This window comes from Chroicocephalus ridibundus, chromosome 18 (assembly GCF_963924245.1).
Source record: "Chroicocephalus ridibundus chromosome 18, bChrRid1.1, whole genome shotgun sequence".
NCBI classification, from domain to species: domain Eukaryota; kingdom Metazoa; phylum Chordata; class Aves; order Charadriiformes; family Laridae; genus Chroicocephalus; species Chroicocephalus ridibundus.
Genome location: NC_086301.1, coordinates 3,398,577 through 3,425,443, shown reverse-complemented (window position 1 = coordinate 3,425,443; position 26,867 = coordinate 3,398,577). Strand labels below are relative to the sequence as shown.

The 26,867-nt window shown below is 42.6% G+C and overlaps 1 protein-coding gene across 5 annotated transcripts in view; it reads right to left on the bottom strand.

The window, feature by feature from the left end:
• ARHGEF12 (Rho guanine nucleotide exchange factor 12) overlaps positions 1-23,414 on the bottom strand; it is an 80,153-nt gene extending 56,739 nt beyond the window's left edge. For all 5 annotated transcript variants that reach the window (XR_010073617.1, XM_063355029.1, XM_063355030.1 and 2 more), the window contains exon 1: positions 22,578-23,414. Coding sequence is in view for 4 of the 5 variants with exons in the window: in XM_063355029.1 (XP_063211099.1) it covers positions 22,578-22,609 (32 nt within the window). In the remaining variant the exon portion in view is untranslated. The remainder of the gene's footprint in view (positions 1-22,577) is intronic.
• Positions 23,415-26,867: the final 3,453 nt, after the last annotated feature.

Below are 26,867 nucleotides of genomic sequence, written 5' to 3'. Positions count from 1 at the left end.
GTTTCTATCCTAGCATTAACACGTATTTTTAAAGTATCCATGGAAAAATTCTCAACCATACATCTCGGTCTGTTAGAATTTACAAAAAAGAAAATACACGATGTAAACTGAACTATAAAGAGATTAGCAATGCCACATACTAAAATTAAAGATACCTTAGCTATTTACACCGCCTAGGAAAAATAAAGGGATTTCTGTGATATGCAAACCTATTATTTCTCCCCTGAAATGCAGGTCTCACCTATAGAACACATGACAAAACATGCACATAGCATAGACTGCATGAGAAGTGAAAAAAATTACACAAGCATTTGTGGCACGCTTTGCTCCTTCACATTTCATCTTCCCCTTCATCTAAATTACAGGATAAATTCAGAAAGACCAACTGTAAAGGACTGGAGCAGAACACAATACTAGGATTTCACAGCAACATCAAGCCCTGTTTCTTCTGCTATAAAATGGAAGAGGAAAAAAAACAGCAGTGAAGCTGTGGTACTTGGAAAATGGCTCAAGATCCTGAGAGCAGCATGTGAGTCAAATACATTGCTATTAATAGGCCTCTGAATATGTCTGTATTAGTATTCTCCTCTCAGGTCTCTTAAAATAAATAAAAATACAAGAAAGGAAAAACATTTACTCAGGAAACCTACCAGCTGCTAAGAGGTGATGGCAGCAAAAATTCCTCAAGACATGGCAGTGGTATAGAGATAACCAAGCTATCAGACATATCAATACCAGTTTTGTTTCCCCACCCCCTTCACTTACACCAGTTCTTGGTACCTCCTCCTCATACAGGCACAGTGCTGAGAACTGCCAACTCTCACCGACTTTGGCGAGAGCAGAGCTTGCAGTAACTCGCAGATTGTCACTCAGTATTTTAGAGTTACCTGTTCGTGTCAAAGCCACCTACAGTGCTGCCTTTCTGGAAAATGGGTATCTGTCCACAAAGGGAAGTAACCACTTCAGAGCATATCCACTCAGAAGAAAAAAGAAAAAAAAAGGCTTTTTACATACGTACATATATATATATGTGTATGTATATATGCAAAAACCAAATCCCCCTAGCAGTGATAAACATCTCACAGCCCTTCTACACCAAATCCTCAGACCCATACATTAGCAGAAATTATTGCAAATGGAGAGAAGTCTCTCAGTGCTCTGATGGCTGTCACTGTATTAACGCTATCTCAACTCTGCACAAACCAGACCACCATTGCGACTCTACTGATGCAAATTGCTTAATTTTTAGAACACTTCACAATAAAATCCAAAACAAAAATGAAAAGATCAATGAAAACTGTATTCAGAAAAAAAAAAAAACACCCAAAGCACTGAAAGATGATTTCTTGAGCAGCAATAGGTAATTTTTAACATCAACATGCATGAAATATCAGCTTATTAAAAATCACATTCACTTAGACTGCAAAAGCTGGGGAGAAGGTTCTGCTAGCATGCTGATATGTAATTCAGCATTGGGAAATGGAAAGAAGGTAGTACTGCCAGCATCTACATGTAAGGCACCTTTCCTAGCTGTCAAAACCTTTGTTCTAGAGATGAGACACTGAGGCACAGATTTTCACAGCAAACATATTTAGTTAGCCTTTTTCACAATGAAAATACCAAAGAGTAACTAAGGTTCCCACAGCAGATATTAACAGAGAGAAAAAAAAGAAAAAAAACAAACCAAAAACTAAACTCCACAAGAGAAAAATCTCCACACACATTCCCCCCCTGCCCCTTTTCCAATAGATATTAAAGGAAAAATCCTTTCTCTCTCCTCTGCATTCAAGGAAGCTATTTTCTCATCTTTCAGTATATTCACGTATCACAGAATAGGAACAAAGACTCTCAGATACTACCTGTTTCACAAGAGAAAATCAGCTGAACAGGGAGATCCCAAAGGCCCATTTCCAGGGGGAGTACACTGAGACCAAATCCTCTCCGAGGAGCACAGGCTACCCTTCTTGGAAGCTTTCTGGTTTTTTTACGCTTATCCGATATCCTTGAGAGGCATCTGCCTGATTGTTTCACTGACCACTTGAGGGAAGGGAAGAAACTCCACCTCTTCTCTCCCACCTCCTCCCAACCACCATCAGCTGTGGCCCAATGCTGCACTGCTAATGGACACACAGAGAACAGCATCCCTGTGCATCCCACAGAGACGGCATGCAACAAGAAAGCAGGAGCGCACTAGGATTTTAAAATTTAGCATTTCTAACTGTCCTGAGGGACAGAACAATATATATCTGTATTTATGTATATACAATATACAGATACGCACGTCTGTACGCATTTAGATATACGTATGTATATGTCTATATACATATATATATGGATGTGTGCATGCATGTCATTAAATCAGATTACTGATCAAAGAAATTGCATCACATGAGGCACGCGAACAAAGGCTCAGCATAGGGCAGCGAGATTTTTCCTTCAATCCACTTTCAGCCTTTTACAGGGTCACACTGTGCCACTGTATTTTGTTTTCAGGCATTTTGAAAACACCCGACCACCGTGGCACCTGAAAAACACACAGTCTCAGAAAAACAGAGCCTCTGTATTGTTTTAGAAAAGAAGAGGGCAGGAAAGAGGGCGAGAATGAAAGCATGCCCCTCGCTGTCATCCAGGGAAAGAAACTGGGAGGTCAAAACAGGGGGGCAATGAGCTTACTGCTCTTATAACTTATGTGACTGGTCAAGCCCTGGGGAAGAAGGATTGGAGGGTGAAGGGGCTGTTTTCTTTTTCTGCCCCAATAACCTAATTAAGTTTGTGAGCACTGCTAGCGGGATAGAAATTTCTTCACGCTACACTGTCTGTTTGTGTTTGATTAATGTAAATCTTCCCAGGGCTCTAACCATGCCCCAGGCACTGCAATGCCTGGCTCTCCATTCACAAGCATCCAAGCCGCCACGTACAGCAGACCGAGAGAGAATGCAAGGTCTCTATTTCAGCCTTTGCCATAAAACCATCTAACTCAATCCAAATAATTTTTGGTGATTTAATTTGAATTACCATTCCTAATTAAATTCCCTTTTTTTCCCAAATCATGGGGCCTATTAAAAAGATGAAACTGCAGCAAACCACTTAATATATTAATAGTAGTTACTTTCTTTTGCATTCCCTCAGTTCTTATGACCAAATGTTTTTAGACTATGCTCACCACAAGCTCTGTGCTGCCCAGTCCAATGTGTGCTGGTACCAAATATAATCTCCAAGCCACAACTGCATCAGGGCTACAATTACACAGCAGACAGGAAGCCAAAGAAATCAACTCCTATCCCTGCATCTATCTGCTCCATGGTTCTTAGCATGCAATAATTTCCCAGCCAGACCTTGTATTTTCCATGCTTCTATCTTTTCCAGTGGCATGCATTATCATTTTCTAAATAATAGTAAGCTGCATTTCATTGGTTCGTATTTTGAAACATTTGCCCAGCTCCTCATTTTCTAGGAATTTCACAAATCAGAAAAGAAAATGTCAGGTCTCAAAAATAAAATGGTAACTGGAGGAAAGCAAAAAACCCAGTATATAGCCAGCTGCTCAGATACTCACTGTCTAGCAGAGTGGCCTCTTCCTTTCAGAGGCCTGGTATATAATCCAAAGCACAGAAAAAAAAAGCCGGGGGGGGGGGGAGATAACAGTATATTTTTTTAAGCAAACATGAAATCACAAAGGGTTAAGGAAGCGAGGGAAAAGTCATTGCAAATCCCAGAGCAGATCTTCATATCCAGTTTATTCATGCCTGAGTGAGGATCACGTGCATCAAACAGCCACTGCTAAGGCACAAAGAGGGTGTCAAAACAGAGATATTTTTAAACCTGGATTACATTTTAAAAATCAAGTATTTCCTACTTCTTCTTCCTAATGCTCCTCATCATTAAGTGAGACATAGATGAAACAACGTGAGCAGGCCAATATGCCTTACTTTACTAAACTACATTTTGCTTAAAACACTGTTGCTTCCCATTTCCTTCATTGTACACTCCAACAAGCAGAGCCTGGAACTGATGGTCAGAACTAGACACCTAGTCCCAGAACTGCTCCCCTCCACAGAAAGTCCCATCCCCTGGCTGCACGCCTCAGTTTACCCTTCAATAAAACTGCATATTACCCTACTCCAGGGAAATACACATTTAAGATTTTAAAGTTGCTTTACAATCATAAGAACAAATATGTACAACTTTGTAGAGTATTATTTATTATATCCTTGCAAAACTCAAATTCCTCTGAGCAGAGTGTTTGCATTTTGAAATTTGCCTGTAATATATTTAACTTGAAACCATTCAGGTCACTGAACAAACGGAGGAATACAACAGGAATATGCTTCAAGGCTGTGTTATGCCTTTACCTCCGAAGGGACATTTTCAATGCCCTTACACATAAAACATCTCTTACTGGCATCAACACTTGGGAAAAGAAATGTGTTTGTAACATGAAACAATCTTAAATGCTTCAGAAATAGATATTGCAGCCTTGTCTTCGTTATAAAAAAGTCAAAAACACTTTGAAGAATCCAAGTGAAATTTCAGTCCATCAGGAAAAGTATCAAGTAGCAACATGATTTAAGCACAGGGCACAGACGGCTTTTTTGGAAAACTATTTGAGAATGAAATCTTGACCTCAACACTGAATTTGTTCATGCCTTGCTCTAAGGTTTCTTTTACCCTGCAAAAGCAATATAGAAGGGACTGGTGTAAGTAAACAGGGCCAGTCCTGTAGATTGTTTGTTTCCTGAAATACTGAATTTCTGGAAGAACACTGCTTTCTAAAGCACTGACTACCTTTTGGAGCCTACTATGTCCTGACTCAAAGTACCACAAAGGTGGCACGCATCATGACTTGAGACAAAGTTCTCTTTCTTACTTACGATGGGGAAGGGCATATGAATAACTGATTTTTAACAGGATTATTATCCGGTATGATCACTGCAGAACTACACAGAGCAGTCATGTAACACTTAAGTGTTGACTGTAGCTTTTTGCTTATGCACATAATAAACTTATAGTTTCACGGTATTAATTTTTATTTATATTTTATCTAAAGCTTTTGGGAAAAAGCAACACAATGCATTCCTTTCAAGTACAAACCCATGCAGCTGCCAGGAAACAGTGTAAAAACAAGAAAGATTCAGGAATGGAAGCTTATATCTTGCTTCCTACTCTGATTTCCCAGATTTCCTTCCCTCTGTACTCTCTCAGCCACAGGACATAAGAAGAAAACAATTTGGAGGAAAAAAGTAAAATAAATCTTTGACAAAAAAAAAAAAAGCGAGGGAGAGTCTGGTGCAACCAGGTTTTTAGAAGAAATTAGAGATAGCTAAGATCTGGCTGGGACTATAAATGTAGTATCACTATTTTAAATCTACAGGGATCTCTACAGTTCTGGACAACAGCAGGAAAGGAAGATAACGAAAGAAAACACAGAAAAGAGATGCCACTTTCCACATCATTAAAAAAGAAATCTCTCCTAAGACCACAGAAAGATGGTAAAAGCGTAAGTAGACAACTCTTCATATAGCCAGATTTATTTGTCCTTTTAGAAAAAGTGTAATAAAACATAAGACAATGAAGTTAAATAAGTGCTTCTGAAACATCACATTGCAAGTTACAAGCCTGTATATTTCAGGTTTCGCTTTCCAGAATTTTCAAACCTCTTTGTTCCATCATTCTTTGTCAAGTAACTGCAATCTTGGCCCCTACTGCCTCCCTTATACTCTCTATTGATTAAGGAATGTTTTACTTCCTGCCCATACAGAAACCACACGCCCTGCAAGCAACATCAGCAAAGCTCTTCTCCTTGTCCAATAACACTATTAGCAGCTCTCAGCTGGTTAGGCTGGGATATGGTAAATATTTATGCAGAATTCAGACCTTTACCCCAATGAGGAGCCAGGCATGGGAAAAGAACCGCTTCCCAGAGCTCCATACAGCGGAAGCGAAGTGGTCCCCAAGGAACAGAGTCCACACCCCTGTAAAAAAAAGATCCATGGAGCAGCAAGAAGAGCTCTACATCTGATCACTGCCACCGCCACTTGGGTTTCTACAACACAGCCTTAGGCCTCCGCACGCCAAGCGCTGAGCAGCCTGTGTGCCGTTAGCTGAAGAGGCCAAACCTCGCTCACAATTTTGGGGAAATTCAAAGAGGATGAAGGAATCTATAATTGAAAAAGGATTTATTTCAGATACTATCAGGATATGGGATAGATGGATACATGCATTTTTAATCATGAATCCCTAACACTGTAACACATCATATCAATATAGAAAAAGCTTGCGAATGCACTTCCTTAGCCCCTATCATAAATGATAGGCAGGGCTGCCCAGTTCCCCCATCAGAGTATCTAAATACTTTATAAAGTCATATGTTATGAGCACTGACCCTTATTCTCTCCCTTTCATTTGATGGGCTCAGGATGTTAATTTCTCCTATCTTTTATATAAAGCAACAAAATCCATCCCATGCATGTTAAATAAAAAGGAACTAGCAAAAAGCTGCTGTGCTCTTTTTTTTGAGAGAGAGAGAGAAAGAGAGAGAGAAATACAAAAGTACAGACAAGAAGATATGCAAGAAATCTCACATATTTCAGCAAGATACGGCAAGAACACAGAGTTCACTAGATGACCTGCACCTTTTAGTCACATTTGAGTAACATCTGAGTCTCTTCAAGTACAAAAACAGCAGGCCACTATTTAGCATGCAGATACTTACTGAGAAGTCAAAGACGTTAGCGGCATTGAACTTCACTTTAATAGTACCAAGTATGGTGAATGTCTTTTTTTTTTCTTTTAAATAAAAAGAAAAAGGTCAGAACCCTCATACTTCATCCACAACAGCACATCTTTCTTGCCACCAAAAGAACTATAAACTATAGCTTTCTTTTCTCTATGTCTATGCTGCCTTATTTTCAAGTCACATACATTTTATTTTTGATTTAGACACACCTTGGTCTTTGACCTTCTGTCTTTTCAGAACTGATATTGATCCTTCGATACAGTTTCTGACAGCAGCAGCACACAAATGTTGACCGACCTACAGCTGTTATCCACACACTTGTTCCATTGCCTACAGACGATTCCTTTCTGAACTACGCAGACTCGACACAGGCGGGGAGGGTAACTTCACCCTCTGCCTTCACAGCACAGATTGTGTTCTTTCATGAACTTTTATTGGCCTGAAACATCAACAACTCACAAGCAGCGTGCAACTAAGAAATCCTCTGTTTGGCTACCTCAGGCATGCTTTACGGAAAACAGAAGACAACTTGATGAACAAACGAGTTAATCTTTCATTTGAGTATCTGAAGTATGTTGCATTACATAATAGACAGTGGAAGTTACAGATACAGAAACTTCCTCTTGGGAATTTCTGCAAGTTGGAGGAGACAATTTAATGAGAGCTAGTGTCAGATAAAGTAATAATTTTACAAAACCTCTGCTTCACATATACGAGCCCTTTGTTATTTCAGATCCTTAGAAACATGCCTCAAATTACTGAACCTTAGTTTGAAAAATAGGAAACTGAGGTACAGAAACAGGAAATTATTTTTGCAGTAAAAAAGTAGATCAACAAATGCTGAAGTAGAAATACTATCCAGATTATTCAACCAGCACTCAGCCATTCTATCTTAAATCAATACCATAATTCCTTTTTTAAAAGATTAGTAAGAGAAGCCTGTGTGCCACCCTGTGAGGTACAGAAACCAAGTCACAGATGCTTGGCATATACAACCTATTTGGGATGGAAAGTTACACCAAGCGCTAGCAATGCACATGCAAGCAAGCCAAAAGGCCTGCAAGCTTTCACGTTTCAGAGCATTTTGATACAAAACAGTTAACAAAATGCTTTTAGGATTCTAGATACCAGATGAGAACCCCGGAAGAAATAACCCCAACTTTCTGTTAGCGGACACAGCTTCAGCAGTCACTATGTGAAACTCAAGGGACAGCATCTGCAGAATGCAAAGCAAAATTCAAATTAAAAACTGGCACAGAAGAAAGAAGAGGAGATCAAATCAAATGTAGGACAAGCTCCAGAGAAGTCCTACCCACAAAGGAAAAAGCAAGGACGATTTAGACACGAGAGAAATTGATTAACTGAGCAGGGTGGGGAAAATACAAAAGCAGGGGTAGAGGATAAGAAAATATAACAGCTCTCTATTGCTTGAGATACAACCCAATTTTTATGCATCTCACTGAATGATTCACCATACAAATCCTCTAGCTCTGCTCTGAACAAAACCCACCTTCCGGGCTCCAGCCAGCTGACTAAAAAGCACGTATCAGCACAAGTAAGGATTAGACTGGCAACCTACTTTAGAGTCAATCATTACAAGACCGAACCACATCTGTCTGTTTTTAGTGCATGGCTGCATTAACTCTGAGCAGAACACAGCACTTAAAAAATCATCTTCAAATAAGAAAACACTGAAGTCATTAAAACTTTAAGCATAATTGGTAATTGCAAGCATTTGCTAGTAATAGATATTACCAAAGTAAAGAATTTGCAAACCAAAGAAAAAATTACAGAAGGACCCATCATTTTCTACTGTGTGACACACAACATGCTACTGGACAATTTCCTACAGACAGTAATTAAAATAAGAACATTCTGGTACAAATATGGAAACTGATTTAAAAACAGCTGTAAAGTCTGCTAAAAGTACAGCGCAATTAAAAAAATCACCTATCCATAAACGCAAAAAATGAAAGATCCTTTACGAAAGAGAACCCTAATTCTTTCAGTCTCTCATTGTCTGGCCTGACTTCTGCCATAGTAAAATGGGATATATGGAGCTTCATTTAAAAGGTCATACTGCTTCCTTCCTTAATCTTTCACCATGAACAATTTTAGAAGGCATTAAACGTTTCAGAACAGCCTATCTAAACAAATTTTTGCTTATCCTGTCATTGAGTTAAGTTCAACTGATTCCAGTAATCCTGCTATGAAAAAAAAAGCCCCCCAAAAAGCTCCAAAATATGATATTTATGCCAGTCACTAAATTCAAACTTGAATCAATGCCAAAACAGCATACTAAATGAAAGAGAGAGACAAGTAATTCTTGTATAGTTGACAATCTGAAAAGAGAGAAAATGAGAACAAGGATAATCCACTTTTCTAAGACAAAATCTGTTTCGTTCATAGCAAACTGCTGAACACAGTTGCTAAAATTGTGTCATGATTCAAAGAGATAAAAACACAAGGCCAATAACATGATTTTAGCATTCAACACCTTGTTATGGTACACTCGAGAGCTGGAAGTTTTCAGCAATAAATACTCTCAGGCCTAAAAAACCTGTACCAACTGCTCACTATAAATCAACAGCTGGGGGGAGAGGGGAGCTTTACGTTGTTTCACAAGGATTTTGCAGGTCATTCTCAACTCACCACAGACCTCATCCCACCCCAGCTTTACAGGATGTGAACTGCAACAAAATGTTGACACCATAATCAAGTCAACACTGGCTTTATCATTACTGTATTCTGTCTGCATTTGTAGCCTAACACTCCCAAATTATAAAAGAAGGGGGAATAAAAAAAACAAACACACACACCCCAAACAAAATGCAAGGTAGTAATACCTGTATTCATAGCCCCAGCCTCTGAAAATGCAGAGATCCATTTTTTTCACGCACTAGAACGTACTTTCATCCTCTCATCACTTCAAGGCGACACGGAACATACAACCACCAGTATTTAGAGTTCACAGTGTTTCCAGACATTGTCTGTGAGCCAAATAGCAGTCTGTGTTACCTCCCCTAGAATTAATTTTATTTCAGAGCCTGTCCTATTGACAATTTCTCCTTCGCCCTAAAGCCAATGCATAATCAACAGTCTTTTCCAGGGCTCTCCAGCTCCCCCTTCACAGCAATTACCATGCCTAAAGCACACCACCGAAGCCATGCAAGGGGTCAGGAGATGGGCAGGGAGAAAAAGGTTTTAGATCTTCCCAGAAAGGTTTACCATTGTAACTACAACAGTGCATCTGCCTCTTACTTTGAAATCCCAAAGCAAGAGCATTCACATAGCTAGTTATACCAGTGTAATTATGACAGTACATTTCCCCAAAGAGGCAGGCCAGCGCTTTAGTGGGGCCTGGTAGCTGATTCATCTGGGTTTTTTAATATTTGCTCACAAGCCAAGTACTGCTGCAGCCTCATGAGACACTTCCTGCTTTAGCCTCTGGAGGGGCAACAGTGCTAAAACCAGGCAAATTTTAATAGTAATTGCAGCTACTGTTCAGATAAGATTTGATCATCAAATATACAAAACTAAGTGTTATCATTTCCAATTTAAGCACAGCATGGATGCAGCTTACCTACAGAAACTTTAATGTACTTATTCTTCTTATCAGCTAGATCTGAGAGACATCTATGCTTGCAATAAACCACAACTCCCTCAATGTTGAATCAAAGCATGCTCCAAATGCCAATATGCAGACCTCCCTCTCCAATTTCCACTACACTGTATTAAGTGAGCATGTTCACTACCCATCAGCAGTTGTCCACAGTCAAACATCCTCACAGGATTAAACAAAATCTTGGTTATCACCATAACTAACAGCTGAGTTTAAGTAACTGAGATGATTCAAGTTACCACATATGCAAAAAACTTGCAAACACAAAATTAAGTACTGGTCACCAGCAAAACATCAGTACTCGGTGCGTTAAATCAGTAAGGGAAATACGGTTTTCTTTAAATCTGTGAATGGCCCACAGGAAGGCAATTTCTCCTAAGGTATTTTCTGCCCAGGGTTCTGAAATGGAATATATGTAATCAGACCCACGGCAGCATGGAAACCACCAGGATGCCAGCAGAAGTGCTTTAATCTAAAGCAAACATCTCCACGTGACAGAAAAGAGAGAGGAGGGGGAGAGTAGAGGCAGCTCACTATCTTATAAGACAAAATTCATTTGCTGCTGGGCATTTCTTCCTGCCCATTATCAAGCAATTGAATTGGATTGACTGCCATTGAGAAAGAGATCCTGGGGCCACGGTGACAGCCAAAGTATTTGTCACTGACAAAGGGCTGCCTCACAGATCTGTTATTCCTGTGCCAGATTCATGCAGCCTGACATCTATATCCAGCCTGCACACAGCTGGAGAGGTAACAGAGACAAAGGGAGGATGCAGCGCTCACAGGTTCTCGGAGCATGCGACCACCTTCAGGAATGCTACTAGCTTTAGTACAGCTGAGAAAGTATGTCTTAAAATCCCACAGGAAACGAGCTTTCCATTTTTGGATCCCAGATATTTGAGCAGGCTTCTCATTGCCATACAGCTAATCATTGTATTTCAAATTTACTACCACAGCAAACCGATCCAAATACAACTTTGAGAAGACAACGAAGAGATTTCACATGAGGATTTAAATAAACAAGGTCCCTGAATAGAAGAGTCCTTGTTTGAAGTGTCCAGATTCCATTTGTGCCTGTCCTCACAATTGAGTACAAATCTCTTTTTTTTTTTTTTAAACAAACAAACAAGAAACCCAAACCTCACCTCATTATTTGTATGTTCTTTGTTATTTTTTTCCTCTTTACCTAGCTGTTGAAATGCTCTTTGGGGGCCAATTACAGCTTTGATCTAAAAGACATGTCATTTAAAAAAAAAAAAAAACAACAACAAAAACCACTAAATCCCTACATACACTTGAAATGAGCACTTATTTTTTGCAAAAATATATTCCCACCTGCCAATACAAGCAGAGTAACCAACTTATTTTGGTGGAGTAAACTTCAGGGAGTTTCTGAAGCCATTTGCTGATCCAACAAATGATCAAAATCCATCAATATTGCAAGAAGCATGTTATAGATTTGAAGGAGCCATTTTCTCCATATATGAAAAGCAACAAATGGACCAAGATTTCCAGCGCACTCTGAGGTACTGTAATGCAAGCTCACTGAAGCTGCCTCCCAGCAGCCACAGTGCCATGATGACAAAAAAATATATTAAAAAAAAAAAAAGAAAAGGGAGGGGGAAAGGGGCAGGTTCTCTCCATCTGGCTGAATTCCAGCAAGAGCATTTAGATTTGCAGGCTGCCCAGAACTCAAACCTGTTGCAAGGCTATTTCCTCTCCCCTTTCCAGCTAAGCTTAATTATCTGCTTCTGCTTTACACGTGACCAGGAGCTCTGCTGAGAGAAAGAGCCTCCTCCAGTCCGGCTGGTGGTAACTGTCAAAACAAGCCCTGATCAGCACACAGCAACTCTTCCCCTTCGCCTGGCACCCGCATGGCAGCATCACTGTATCTCACAACCAGGCGAGCACGTCTCCCACTCCCAGGATAGAAGTGTTTTTCTGGCCTAAACCGGGGACTGCTCGTCTGGATTACCAGGGCCAGCACACAGCCAGATACCCCACCTACAGAGGGGGAGTCAAAGGCAGGGGTGAACAGGTGCAGACACCAAAAAACGTAGTTAATGTCTCACTGATGAGTGCAAAACCTGATAATAACTCTACTAAAAGGAAAAGGGAGAGGAGGTCAAGGTTTGCTATGCAATACGTACAGCTGAAGTTGCACTGGTTAACAGCCAAAGTAAACAACACTCTAGCGTTTAAAGCTATCACCAACATTCCTACATCTTTCCACACTGAAAGAACAGAAAAGTACGCTTGCCTTTCCCTGTCCCGCCCCCCTCCCATTCCCACCCCCCCCCCCCCAAGTATTGCAGGCTTTTATTCTCACAACAATTTCCATAATGTGAGTGGGCTGAACATTTTACATAACTTCATAGACCTGACATATTCAAGTGTAGAACTTGGGGCTTTCAATACTACTCAAAGGCTGCAGTGCTTGGCAACATTCTACGTGCCAACTGTTGAGTATTATCAAACTCATACACCAAGGCACCCCCAACTGCTAAAGCACCAGACCAGGTACAGAGCAAAATTCTTTTAGATGAGGTACCCATTTCCGAACTATTGCAAGATATTTTCTTTTACTGCTAGAAGCCCTGTTGTAACTCAAGGGTAGAGAAGAGTCTGCAACAAAGGCATTCAATTTTACCAGTGCCCTACAGACTTCGATGCATCCTTACAACAAAGAAAATCCCACAACAATTGCGAATGGCTCTCTCCACAGCATCCCCATACCACCTTCACCACCCAAAATGATTGAGCTTGTTGGTTTGCTAAGATCAGATCTGCACCCACATGAACCACTTCCGCTACTGAAACCACAGGGACTACGCAGGGCAAACCACAACCTATCATTTTGTGTCTCTCAACACACAGCAAGAACAAATTGCCAACTTGAGAGCTGCAGTTCATAATTTTGAGATCCCTGAGCTAAGAACTTTTATTCTTGACACAGAAGTATTTCTGATAAACCATCACTTCCCCCCCTACATTTAGGGAGTTCACATCATATAAATGAATCCCCTTCTCTCTATTATACTTCCCCCTGAATATTTTATCAAAGTTGTTATGATGCTGTCTACCTACATCAGGCTAGATAGCTATACAGCAGTCTGCAGCAGTGGGGAAAATCACTCTTTTAAAACCAGAAATGATCTGAGAAGAGCAGCTTACTTATGGCTGAAGTCATTGCCTAATTTGGGATATCACATAATCGTAATTTTTCAGAAAGCGGAAAAAGCTGTCCTATCGACACAAATCAGAAAACCACATTGTTTTCTTACTTGCAAGCACCAATTCTGAAAGCCACTTAACAAAAGAACAGAAATTATTATCATCATGGCTCAAATACTGTCACAGGGGACTTACTGTCACTCAAACCAGAGTAAAATTTTGGAAGGTTTTATAATGGCTGAAATAGTTTTCTGGTCCCAGGCAGTATCCACACAGCCTCCTCAAGAAATAGATGGGTACTCCCAGACACCAAACATGTAGAAAACTCAGCACAGTTGTAGCTCTGGCCTGTCAGGGGTTTTTGCCTCACACTAGCACGTCTTATGGTTTGGTTGACATGTGCCTTCAGAACGCACTGGCAGACAGGAAACCTCTCTCCTATCTAGCAGTTGCCATCACCTCTCCCATTTCTCTCCCTCTCACTCATTTCCTATTGACTTTCACATGTCTTACATTGCAGCTTTTTCCTATTTCCTTTTTCTCCTTGCTCATTATAGCTTCCCCCCGCAATTCTTTTCTCTTTTTTCCAACACTTTTCTGGTAGCTTTGCTCTCAAGTCCCTACTCATCAGAATATTCTTTTGCAGTTGGGCACAGAGGCACGCAATGGTGCCTCTGTGCCACAGGAGTACTGAGAGAAGACGCCTTGTCTGATGTGTTGCCAGTAAGCTACACTAACAGCCACTATCATAACAGGGTAAAAAGACTTTCAAGCAGCCATCAGATACTTTAGGTAGGCCTGCAGGTTGAAGCTTGTATGTTTATGGGAGTGGTGGACTCAGAATCCTGTACCTGTCTTGGATTAGTCTGGTGCTTTATTAAATAGATGGGTCTTTTCCTCCAGACTGGGAAATGCTTGCTCAGGTCAATTCAGGTCCCACCTAAGCGTTTCAACCCCCTTCCAGCAGTACAACTCACAGAACTTCATAAAAGAGTATCTAACTCTTCTCAGGTCACTGGTTCATCTTGGGAAGTCACCCAAGCTCTTGGTAAAATGATTGCCTGTAATACCACAAACCAGGATTCACAGTCTGCAAATACCAGCTTCTCACATAAACAAGGATAGTTGTGCTGCTACTCATGGTTTCAAGGAAGAACAGCACCTGGATAAAATTAAGATTTCCACCACTATCTCTGAAGACTTCGAATACATACTTCAAGAGCTCAGGAGCAGATGGAAACCAGCTCAAGTCTTGCCCTTGCATACACATTTCTTGTGCCAACTGAGAGCAGCCAAGAACTCCCATAGCCTGGGGATCCTCCCTTAGGTTTCTAGCATCAACACTGCAACTTCTTTATAACCACCAAAAGAGTCCCTTTTGCTCAATTCACACACTTCAGTCCATCTTTTACATAGCCCTGTCCTCTGACCGTAAAAGGTTTAGTTTTTCTGAACCCAAGTGCCACTTTGAGGACAGCACACACTGTTAGCAGGCCAGACAAGGGACGCTGCCTATCTTCAGCAGAACATTTGACAGTACCCAAGTAACTAATATGACAATGATCCAGACCGATTACAACCAGATTATTTCAAGTACAGAAACTCACATGCTATGCCTTAGGATCTTTTCCACCTCATGTATTCAGCCTCAGGAAGGACACCATTCATTTGCTTTTCCAGTGCCAGAGCAATTTAATGAAGTACCTTACCAACTGACATCACAGAGCCCAGAAGTTTCAGTGTTGTCAAAACAAAGCCTAAAATAGCCACATAGATAATATTTAAGCGTTTGCCAACAAATGTAAACAGCAAGGTTTCTTATTTACCGTCAGACTTGGCTAAATGGTGCAACTATGCAAGAAAGGGCTCCTGCCCATTGGTCTTAGAAGTTAAACAGACACAATACTGAAAATACTCAAGGAAAGGATGCAGAGTAATAACAAAGCGTAAGTGATGTTTAGTAGACGATTTGTGAATGTCACAGTCTGAACATTGTTTGTTTCGTTTTTACTATTTATACTTATGCTTACATTTTAAACATAAGGACACTGCTTTTTCCTGTCATTTTTAATATATTTATTTTTACATGTTTTCTTTTAAAAGAAAAATGAGTAAACCTGGTTTCTTCCTGTCTAAGTGTGCTGTCCCTATTTTGTATGTATCCTGCTTTGTATTTTATCCCTTGTACATTCTTAATCAAACACTGCAGGTTTTACATCCCTTTTCATTTTACAAGTTACTTTGCTACTGCTTCCTCTGTCCTTATTTTGAGCCCTCTCTTCTGACGTTAAGATATTATCTACATCCAGGCTCCTGACCCTTAGTTTAATCAAGCCAAGACATGAACTACACTTCTATTCTTTAAACCTAGTAATTATCCAGAACAGGGCCACAGAACAGAATATAGCATCACCTACCAGAAAGTATGCATTCAAGTCTATTTTCTGTTAGTGCTATTGACATCTCTTACACAAGAAAGATCTAGTTATCTCAAAGTAGATAAAATATCAGGACTAGAGTGGAATAAGGGAGAGTACTTAGGCAGAGGAATATTTGTGGAGCCTTCGGAATGTTACAAAAAGCATTTTTAATAGAATCTCAGATCACCCATTCTAGAAACTCAAGGATAACACAAGTGGGATTCGTTAGTAAGTCTCCTACTGCTAATTTTTAGAGGGAAGGAAAAGGTATTCAATGAAAAACCTGGAGGACAAAGCCTTGAAAGCAAGAGACTAACTAAGCTTATCTTTCAAGCAGCACAGCCAACATACTTCCCCGGTGACCCAGAAGGACCACCTAGAGGTTTAAGTGGAGAATTCAGTCTCCAGACCAAGGAAAACACTGCTCCTCTTAGAGACATTTTGCATAACTACAAGCTATTGCACTGGGCTGGCTAGGGTGGGGGCTGACGGTTGTAATCATGAGAGGCAAACAATGCTACCCAGACACTATGGAAAAAACACTTAATGTCAAAAATCCTGTTGATTATATTCCAAATCTTCTTGGGAACTCAGAGAAACAGAAGCAGGCACTGAAGCTACTCACTGAACAGGATTCACACAAAATGCTTAAAGCATAACTTCACTAGGATACCCCACTTCTTGAAATAATCAAAAGACCTTGGGATATAGTCATAAAATATGTAAAATAACTGGTACAGGCGCCTGCACCGCTTTCCCCAGGCAAATACACAAATGCCCTACACTACTTTCAGATGGACTGCCAAATAATCTTCAATGCCTAAATCACTATTTTTACAATATGATCCAGAAAAGTTCTGTGAGTATGCAGAAGACTACTTTGATTTCCAGTAGGAAGACCGTAGTCAATGCTGCCACTCTCAAGGACCAAGAAACTCTTCTCCTATATGGGTGACACTCACTAATACAGAATTCAGTTTTATAAAGATTGGTCTGAGATCACAAATGAACACTCAAAAAGCTCACTGGTGACCTCAATAACTTCTGCTCCAAGGGTAAGATGCATGTTTCTTCTCACGCATCTCTAAACAGGACAGCAGCAGGCATTAACAAAACAGAACAGCTTTAAAGCACTCTAATGTGCAAACAATTGTCCACAGGAAGAAAGGGGAGGAGCACAAAATGGAGGAGGACAACCCACACATGATAGTCACTAGTGTCAACGCACTACCAGGACTCAAACACTACCGTGATTAAGTCAGTGTAAGAGTTCTCTGTAGAACAGACTATATCAGGCTGGAGAAATCAAAGAGGTCCCTCCATCTTGCAGCAGGGTTTATATGTTTCATGTGTACCTAGGCCTCCGTGGATATCACTTTGACAGGAACGGTATCTGAAGAGCTCAGATTATCACCAGGCCATTTCTCCAGACTTTTCATGCAATCCCTCATACCCTTTGGGCTTTCCATAATTAGCTCCGGCAAGTTTTTCTTTTGCTGCTAAATGTATCACACCCTGATTCCTGTGGACCTGGACAAGATTTTTAAAAGTCTAAAACTGAAGTAGCCTGCATCCCAGTACCATTCCTAATCTATCCATTCGAAACACTAATAAATGCCATAATAGGAAGTTATGTGCACAGGGAGAATTATACAATTGGGCTAACAGATTAAATATCATTCCTGCCTCCACCCAAATAATCATGACACCCACAGCTCTATTCAAAACTAGAAAATCAAGCTCACCTCAACTTCTGTCTCCAGTAAATACCCTAATACACTATGCAGCATGAACTGGTAGCATCTGCTTCCTAGCCAATAGTAAACATCATATACAGTACTCTCTTCTGACAGCTTCAATAAAAGCAAAATAAAAAACGAATTTATGCACAGACTATGTCAACTACTAATTTGCAAATATAGTGAAGGCACAGCAGTGGAAAGCACAAGAAGACTTGCCTCAATGACCACCACATCTTTTAGTCTACAGAAACAGACATTACGCTGCAGCCCACTTTCCATAAATATTCGGTCTTACAAACTCTACTAATTAAATAAATGCATGATAATAACATCTAGCTACTAAGTAACACTAAGGCATGACTTTCTATGGAGTTCTTACCCTTATCCTGCTGAAAAAATTAAAACTCTTTTTCCCACCATACAGTTAAAGAAGTCCCAGTTACTACTGGGACTTACAAACAGCCAAAGACAGGGAAAGTGCATCTAAGCAGATAAGAAGCAATTAGGGTCTATTTTAGTACCAAGTCAGGAGCAAATCGGCAATTAAAACCTCTCAAGGGTAATTAAGTGTAAATTCTACCTCTCCTATTTTCCAATCATAGCAACAGAAACTACAGCACTGTTATAAATAAAACTCATTTGCAAGCGACTGCATAGGAAGAGTCATCAGTTCCTCAACAAGGCACTGCAAAAGCAGCAAGAGCTTCCATTCTTTTATTGTACTTTAATAAACAGAAAGAAACTTAAAGCAAGTTCTGTAGCTGTGCAATTGCTCAACTCTGCAGCATGTTTGGAACTGTTACAGGAAGAAAAATACAGTTAACTATGAGACAAAAAAAAAGTCAATCGCATATAAATGTTTCTTTAGTGTCATAACAGGATACAGCAGAGTTCTGATCATCCGTTAGTGACCAACCAGAGCCTGCAAATGGCTGAATTTCATCCCGGCCCCAGTATGTCCTTGCAAAGAATAAACCCCTTATCTCACTCAGCCATGTGTCGCCTGCCGCAAACGGCAGAACAGAGCAACGCCCAAAACCAGCCGGCCTACCCGAGTGCGTCTGGGCCAGAAGAGCTCTGAAGCGAGCAAATGCGGGCACCCTCACGTGCAGTCTCACAGAAGTAACAGGAAAACGCCTCCTGTAACATACCCTAACCAGCCACCCGCAACACAGAGCGAGGTCCTGAACTAGCCTTAGGTGGTCACTGTAGTCCAGTCTTCCCCTTCCAAAATCCTCACGCTGACAGCCCAAAACAGCATGCAGCAACAAACATGCAACTAGCACTAGACATGAATTTGAGGAAGAACAAAAATAGAAATTTTCAGGTGAAAATGTATGGCAAATCTCACCTAAATCCAGAGCTGGATGAAGACAAGCAGGTATTTTGTCATTCGCCTGACCAATTTTAGATACCCACTTTAGGATAAGAAATGGTCCTCTAGATGTACCTGTTTTCTTCCACTAACTATAAAGGCAATCTAGAACAGCTCAGATAGAGATGTCTACCTCAAAGACTTAAGCAAGATAAATACCACCTTAGGAGGCCTCTAAACAAATACAGCACAGCTAAGAGAGGATTAAATTAAGAGGGTGTAAATGTTTACAAACATAAAGTGGCAGAGCTATAAGGCTGAAGATGAATTGTTTGATATGGTCCACTGGGCAACAAGATAATGAAAAGAAGCAGATGACAAAGTAAAAGAACATCCTGAAAGGAAGAAAGGGAAGTAGGCATCACTGGTTGAAGTTCTGACTCTCTCATACCATCAGCATCCACACAGGGTACCCTGGACCACTTTTTGCTTCTGTATTTCTAAATCTCAAGTACTACATTACAAGATAATCTTTTTTCTGCCAGCACCCTTTACACGTTTCTCCAAATGCTGAGTAGCTGACAGGGAACAGCACATGTCAGGTGCTTCTTCAGTAACTTTGCTGAATGGTCATTACACTCTTAGAAGTCTTAACATCTATTCTCTCTTTTTGTTTAATACCTGGTATTCCCCCATTCCCCCAGGCACTCACTTCCCTCCAGTCTCAAGACACTAGACAAAAAAGATGCAAGAAAATCGATGTTGCTTCATGATCCAGCTGGATAACAGAATTCAACTCAGGGATGAAGCATAACCATTACCAAAATTAACTGGGTTAAGGTTTGGTCCACAGTGACAATTATGCCAGACACACGAGATGTGAACTGGCATGACTGTATTTTCAGCATAGTCTCAGACACTAAAATCCATTGAACTTTCCTGGGAAAAAGAAGAAAACACTACAAGGAAAAAAAAGAAGAAGGAAAAAAAAAAAGCAGGGGGCTTAGTGAAAACATCATTTATAGTACTGGCTACAGAACAGCACCAGAAATGGCCATTAATACATTCCTTCTGATTTACTTTATACTTTAATGCCATACATGACATCATCAACAAGAACGCTAAAAGACATAAAACACGTAAAGGATGTGTTTTAGTGCAACCTGGACATGGAAATGTCACACAGCTATCAAAACACATGGAATGATTGCCACCTTAAGCTGACGGAAAGCGTGCTGTCTGTAGCAGGGATTTAAGCAGCTATACATATGTAAAATGCAAATATGTAAAGCTAATATGGAGAAAAATGCAGGCCCATGCCACCCTATTATACTCCTAATACCATTTGGCACAGATGCAAGCTGGGTTTTTCTGTTTTAAGGCAGATCCCAACTCGATCCCACCAAGGAAGGTCACTGATACATAGAGAGAGAATTAAACATGTCTTACGATTTATATCATGTAGATCTAATGACACTAGAAGCATCGAGTTTATTTATATTGCACCTGCTTTACATTCCAAGCTTAAGAGACAGATTTAAAGAGGCAATACAGAGCCTTCTTAAGCCAAATGGGAAAGCAAGCTTTTCACCAATGTACTGCTAGGAAAACAGTGACCGAAAAACACCCATCCAGATCCCACACAATGTTGTAGATGAAAAGGAGCAGCCTTGCTCCAGACACTAGTAGGCAAACGTCCCCACGATGAGAACATGCACCACCGCCACATCCGGTGCTCTGCTGAAAGGCTCAGCCAGGGAATGAATGGGCCACGACGACTGAACTCCCTTCGCACCCCCAGAGCTGGGGTTCCTTCAGGCCAGAGAGAATAGTAGTGGCAAGGCCAGGCCCTGCTTCCCCGCATTCCCCCAACCATCACACAACGCTGCTGCCAGAAAGCTCCAGCTGCCAGGGTTGTGGAGACAGCTCCGCACCTGACATCAAAAGTCTTTTGAACCAAAACCTTAATGGAACACCAAACAGAAACATCCTCTTGACATGACTGAAAGCAAAAGGAAATGAGACGGTTTTTGTCTCCGCTGCATTTTCAATTTGGCCATTCCAACTCAATAATGGAAAGTATTTTGTTTTACTAACAAGTCAACTAAATTCCCTGTCCTCGTGCTTTTCCTTCCCATGCACCACTCAACTGCTTCTTAGTACAAAAATCCTCTCATTCCTGTTGATATCTTGCAACCTGCCGTAAGACATACTCTCTTAAGTACCTGACAGAATTCTCACAAAACCACTGAAATGCCACCTTCCTTTTACTGTCACTGTCTTGTCTGGTACAGAAGAAAAATAACCTGCAACTCAAGAATATCTCATGCACATGCACTGCAAAAGAGAAAAAAAGTTAAGAGTTTTCTTTTGTCACCTATTCTGCTAGCGCAAATATAGTATACAATGCATTTCAAAGACTCAGTACTCTATGAACAGCACAGTCATAAATACAGACTATACGTGTTTATTAGATGTACTCACACTGCTCAGGCGCTGTACTGTCTGTTAAGACAGTGGAATCATGACGAGGCTTAAGTGGAAGTGAGAACTACACTCCCTCTCTTTCCTGCCCATCTCTGGAGTCTAAAAGGTGATCTCAGGTACCCAAATGCAGCAGCCCTCTGTCCCAGGCCCGATTTCTTGCCTGTGCCAGAACTGCTTGTATTGGTCATCAAAAGCCTAAGCAGAAAGGCCCTTGTCACACACATTCACACCTTAACCTCCAAATATGCACAATCAAGGAGAATATAATAAAATACGTAATAAAAGAGAAGTTTTTTCAGCTTAGAAGTGTCAAAAAAGATACCTCTTCCTCTCATCAAAAAAAAAAAAATGACACTCATTCCATACTTCTGTCTCAAAAGCACCAGAGGTTTCCAACTTCTTTCTCTTTTTTTCTCACAATAGAAAACATGTTTTTTTTTCCCCTGCTTCTGAAGCATCCCAGTACAAGCAAGAGAATCCCAGACTGCTAATGAAATGCACATGGCAGCACCTGCAGAGAAGCCCAGAGGCCTGAGCAGGTATCTAAAAGCAAGGAACAGATTACTGCTAAGGTAGACACCAGCAGACATTCCTGCTCATCAACTATCCCTTCCTGCCCTCACCTGAAGTGACCTCTCTCTGGAAGGCTACAATGCTTGACCTAAGGAGAAGCAAGTGCGTTCTCTCCACCATCTGAGTTCAGGCTCGAGCTGTATCGTAAACTCTTGTCACTTTTCCTGCTTTAACTTTTTGCAGAAACAGTTCCTTTTGGTGTTCCTCCCAGCACCAACCCATGCTGTAAGATGAATTACAGTCCCTGGTTCTTACAAAGTCAGCCTGGAAGGCTTGAAAGCTGTTGGACTTGAAATACTCCAGTTTCAAAGTTAACCCAGTTGCCTTGACAGTCCGCCACCCCAGGTACATACTGATTCCCAGAAACTCAGATTTAATCCTGCTTTTCTGATCCCACTTATCACGCTGTCACTGAAGTGGGAATGGAAAGTGATGAGCTCTGGGAAGAGACTAGACCAGAAAAGAAAAAAAAAAAAAAAAAAAAGAAGAAATCTCATTTTATACTGACCTGTCCGTGATTGTGGACTGTGTGCCACTCATTGGAGCCTTTGGCAAGAAGTCGTATTATCCAATTTACATTTTACTATTACTGCAGGAATATTAATGAGGCTTTGCCCCCCACATGCACTGAGGTTCAGGATCCAGCCTTGCTCCAGAAGAGGCATGCACAGAGGACAAATTCAGTTCAAGGGCAGGAAAAAAGATTTCCAAAACTCTTCTTGCAGTCACCCTGAATATCCAGGCCACGGAAGTAGGGTGTGGGGGATGTTCAAGAAAAAAACAACCAAAAACAAAAAACCAAAACAAACCGTTCCCCCAAGGAAGAGGAGAAAAGTAACGCTTGCCAAAAAGTCTTCCGAAGCAGCCAATCCTCACCGGTCCGGAGTTTCGGGGCGGAGGGGAAGCCCGGCTGTCCGCGCAGGCGGCAGGCCAGCAGGCAAAACCGGGGCCGGCTGCTGGCGGGGCTCCCTGGGGCCGCTCGCCCCCCTCCGCGGCCGGCTCTCAGTAGGAGGGGGTGCCCGCCGGCCGCGGGGTGCCCCCTCCCCACCGCTCTTCACGGCCTCTCCCCCGCGGGGGGCGGGCGGCGGGCCCCGCCGGCTGTCGCTGTCCTCAGGGCCGCCGCGCAGAGGCCCATGTCCCGCTGCCGGCCCGCCCCGACCCCCCGCCCGCCGGCTCGCCCGCAGGGGGGTCGGGAAGGGCGGCCGCCCCGCCGCTGCCGCCTTTAGGCCCGCAGGTCCATGCCCTGCCGCTCCGCCTGTCCCGCTTCGGCCCGAGCTAGAGCGGGGCGCGGCGGCCCGGCCTGCCGGCGAGGCCCCGGGCGGGCTGGGTCGCCTCAGCCGCCGAGCCCGGCCTGCGGGCAGCTCGGTGCCGGCCCGGTTCGGGGCAAAGTCCCAGCGCGGCCCGCTCCTGCCGCCACTCCCCTCCGCTCCTCCCGGCCCGGTTCCGGCCCAGCTGCGCTGCTGCGAGCCGGGGAGCGGCACGTACCCGGCGGAGCCTTCGCCGATCCCAGCCGGGCCGGGCCGGGCCGCCGCCGCGCTTTCGGGGGGCGCCCGTACCTCCGGTTCTCCTCACACCCGCCCCTCCTGCCGTATCCTTCCGCCGCGCTCCGCCCGCCCGACCCCTCCGCCGGCAGCAGGCCGCCCCTCCCTCCCTCCCTCCCACTGCCGGCCGGCCGCGGGGCGGTGCCGCCGCCTCTCCTCTTCCCCCGGGTGTGCCCTGAGTGTATAGTGCCGGGGGTCGGTCTGCTCTCCCCTTCGGCGCAGGAGGGGGTTTCCCCTCACGCCCCCCCCGGGCTCCCGGCGGCTGCCGTGCCGGACTCGGCCTGCCCCGGCCGCCGGCGGGGGAGAGGCGGGGGCCAGGCCGGGCTTCCCCGCACTCGCTGGGCCCAGCCGGGACAGCCTGGGCCTTCTCCAGGCCGGCTCCTACCATCACAACTCATGCACAGTTCCTCCTCCTCGGGCCTGCCGCGGCACTGCCGGAAAGGTTTCCCTCTCCATTTCCCCATCCCTCCATCCCGGAGCTCCATCGCCATCCTCCCCCTTCTCCCCCCTTACCCCCCACCTCCTCTGTTTTGTCTTGTTACAAGCTTTTAGGGGCAGGGAGTGTCCGTGCCTCCATCTGCACGGTATGCAGCGTGGGAAGTATGACACCAAAGAAACTTGTAACAGAAAGAAAATAAGCAGCAAATTAACACAGTGAGGTGCCAGGAGCTGCGCAGGTCTGGAGCCTCACATAGTCACCAGCTGCGCTGTTTACTCCCAGACCTTTCATAGCCCCGTATCCAATCTCATGTTCCCTCCGTTTCCACAGCACATTTCATCATGAATTCTTCTCACAGGTGAAGGTCAACAAAAATCCACAATGGGGATGAGAAGTGATCTGTGCCTGTTCATACCTCGGCCTTCCAGAAACACCACAGCCAAGGGCCTGTTCCTGCTCCCCTTCTCTTAATGCAAAACCCCCTCCAGTATGAAAAGGTGACTGTATACTACCATACCTACTAAATACAGATTATATGGACATTCAAATTTTAACACGTGTGTATTTTTCTCTCCCCAGACACAGCTCTCAACAGAAACACACCTTTGACGTACTCCCTGCCATGCACGCCACATACAACACAGCTTGAAGGAGGAGTGCCTGTCTGGACTCCACATTAACACCTGGCCTCTCGGTGCAGAGGAACTCATGGCAGAACATGAGCCTTTCCTAGCAAATGTCAACAGACCAAAATAATCTTATTAGCTAATCCCAATCAAATAGTACACCATCCCCTTACCTTGATATACTTCTTCAAATCCAGGACACTGGACTTGGAAAGAGTATGGAAAACAGGCTGCTGGAAGCTCAAATATATCATTAAGCATACAGGACATACCTTGGTTGAAGATATACTCAGGACCCTGCCACTGTATAGTTTTTACCTCCCTGCAGCGAAGTGAGCATGAATCAGGAAGCCGGGAGACTGTTGGATAGTCTGCAGAATTTGTTGTTTTGAAGAAGTTCAGTGGAAAGAGGGGAAGTGTGGGATGAAATAATTTTCTAGATTATACTTGACATATATACACAGGACATTTACACTTCCTCCTTTGGTTTCCTTTTGAGGAAGACAGAGGCTTGAAAGAAAAAAAAAAAAAGGGGGCGTGCAAGACATGCAGCCGCGATTGCCTCTCATTCTGCAGCTGTATGCGATACATTCGTCAGTGGTAATGGAGTCACAGAATACCTCTATCTAACTATATTTATTATATATCTTTTTATTCCATCTTCTCTGCAATAAACCCCTCCCTGCTTTTAACTTAGGGAACATCACGTACTGTGCTTTGAGAGAGGAAGACTCCTGGGAGACCTTCTGTTTCACGGCAGGCCCAGCATTTGCATGTTAGGCCTCGATGCTTTTTTATTACTTTAATTATATTTTATTGTGCATGACAACATAATGACAATAACAACTAGCTCGAGGAAATCCTTAAAAAAAATAGGAACAAGAAGGAAACTATCCCCTGCTGCAGTAAATTGACGTAAAATTCAGTGGAGTGACAGTGATTAACATTCGCCAAAAATTTGCTCAGTATTATCAGAAACAGCGTTACACAAAACTACACCAGTGACAAAAAGGAAGCATAAAACCCTTATGCCACACACGGCTCAGTAGATTAACTCTTGCTCATAATGTGCTGCATTCACATTTCAAGGTTTAATGCAACAATTAAAAAGAAAAAGCACTAATAAAACAATTCAAAAGTAGACTCTGAAACCATAACTGCTTTTCTTTTCTCCAAATGATTTTTTTGGTGGGAGCTGATTGCATACGTTAATATAGATGCCTATTTATGATACTTCTGCTGCTGGGGCAGTTTAACAGCATGAAATCCAGGGTCAGGGGTGGGGAAAATCAATAAGCAATTACACTGTGCAGTACCAATTAAAATAGATTTTTTTTTTTGGTAGCTATAAAGTCCTCACTTACCCTGAATTTACAGAGAGTACCATCATACAGACCTAGATGCCAGAAGTGGAAACTGCGTATTAACCTCATCAGCCCATGTCTCCAGGGCAAAGCACCAATGTCCCCAACAGTCTATTTTTTAAAGTCCTGAGCAGAGCTAAGCGGCTCAAGTAAGGAGGACCCTGAAGTGAAGAAGGTTGAGTCCTACGAAGGACAACTTCTTGCTTTGCCTTAAAGTAAAGCACGGCCCGGCACGGCACGGACAGATCCTTGGAGGCATCCTATACGGGACTCCTGAGAAGGCAGGCTTACCAAGGTTTCACTGAGGTTCTTTTTGCACAGACCCAGTTTTCCATCCCCGCACCCGAAGCTCACTGAGGAGCTGTTGCCATCTGCTGGAAAATCCTTGTGTGGCACCTCTCCTCCGAACCCGTCCCCACCGGCAGGTTAACAGCGAGGTCCCCTTTTCAAACAAGCATTTATTTCAAAGCATGCCAGGCTGTGGAGCTGTGGGGTGCTCTGCTTGCTGCACTCTCACCACCTAAGGGTTCAGGTGTGCCCGTCTGATCAGGGTTTGCACCACTCAGGGTAAACAAAGCTAGGAAATCAGCAAAGGACGGTAATTTTTTTACTCCCTGATGCCAGATGTATCACCCTGCCTTGCCTCTGATAGCAAATTTGATACTTCAAATTTAAGTATTATATCCACTATTTGTTCATACTTAAAATTTGATACTTCAAATTTTAAGTATGAACAAATAGCAAATATAATAATTTTTCTTTCAGGAAAATTTCCCTTCACATTTCAGATAGAATAATCAACTATTAGAGCAACTTACCTGTGAGTGC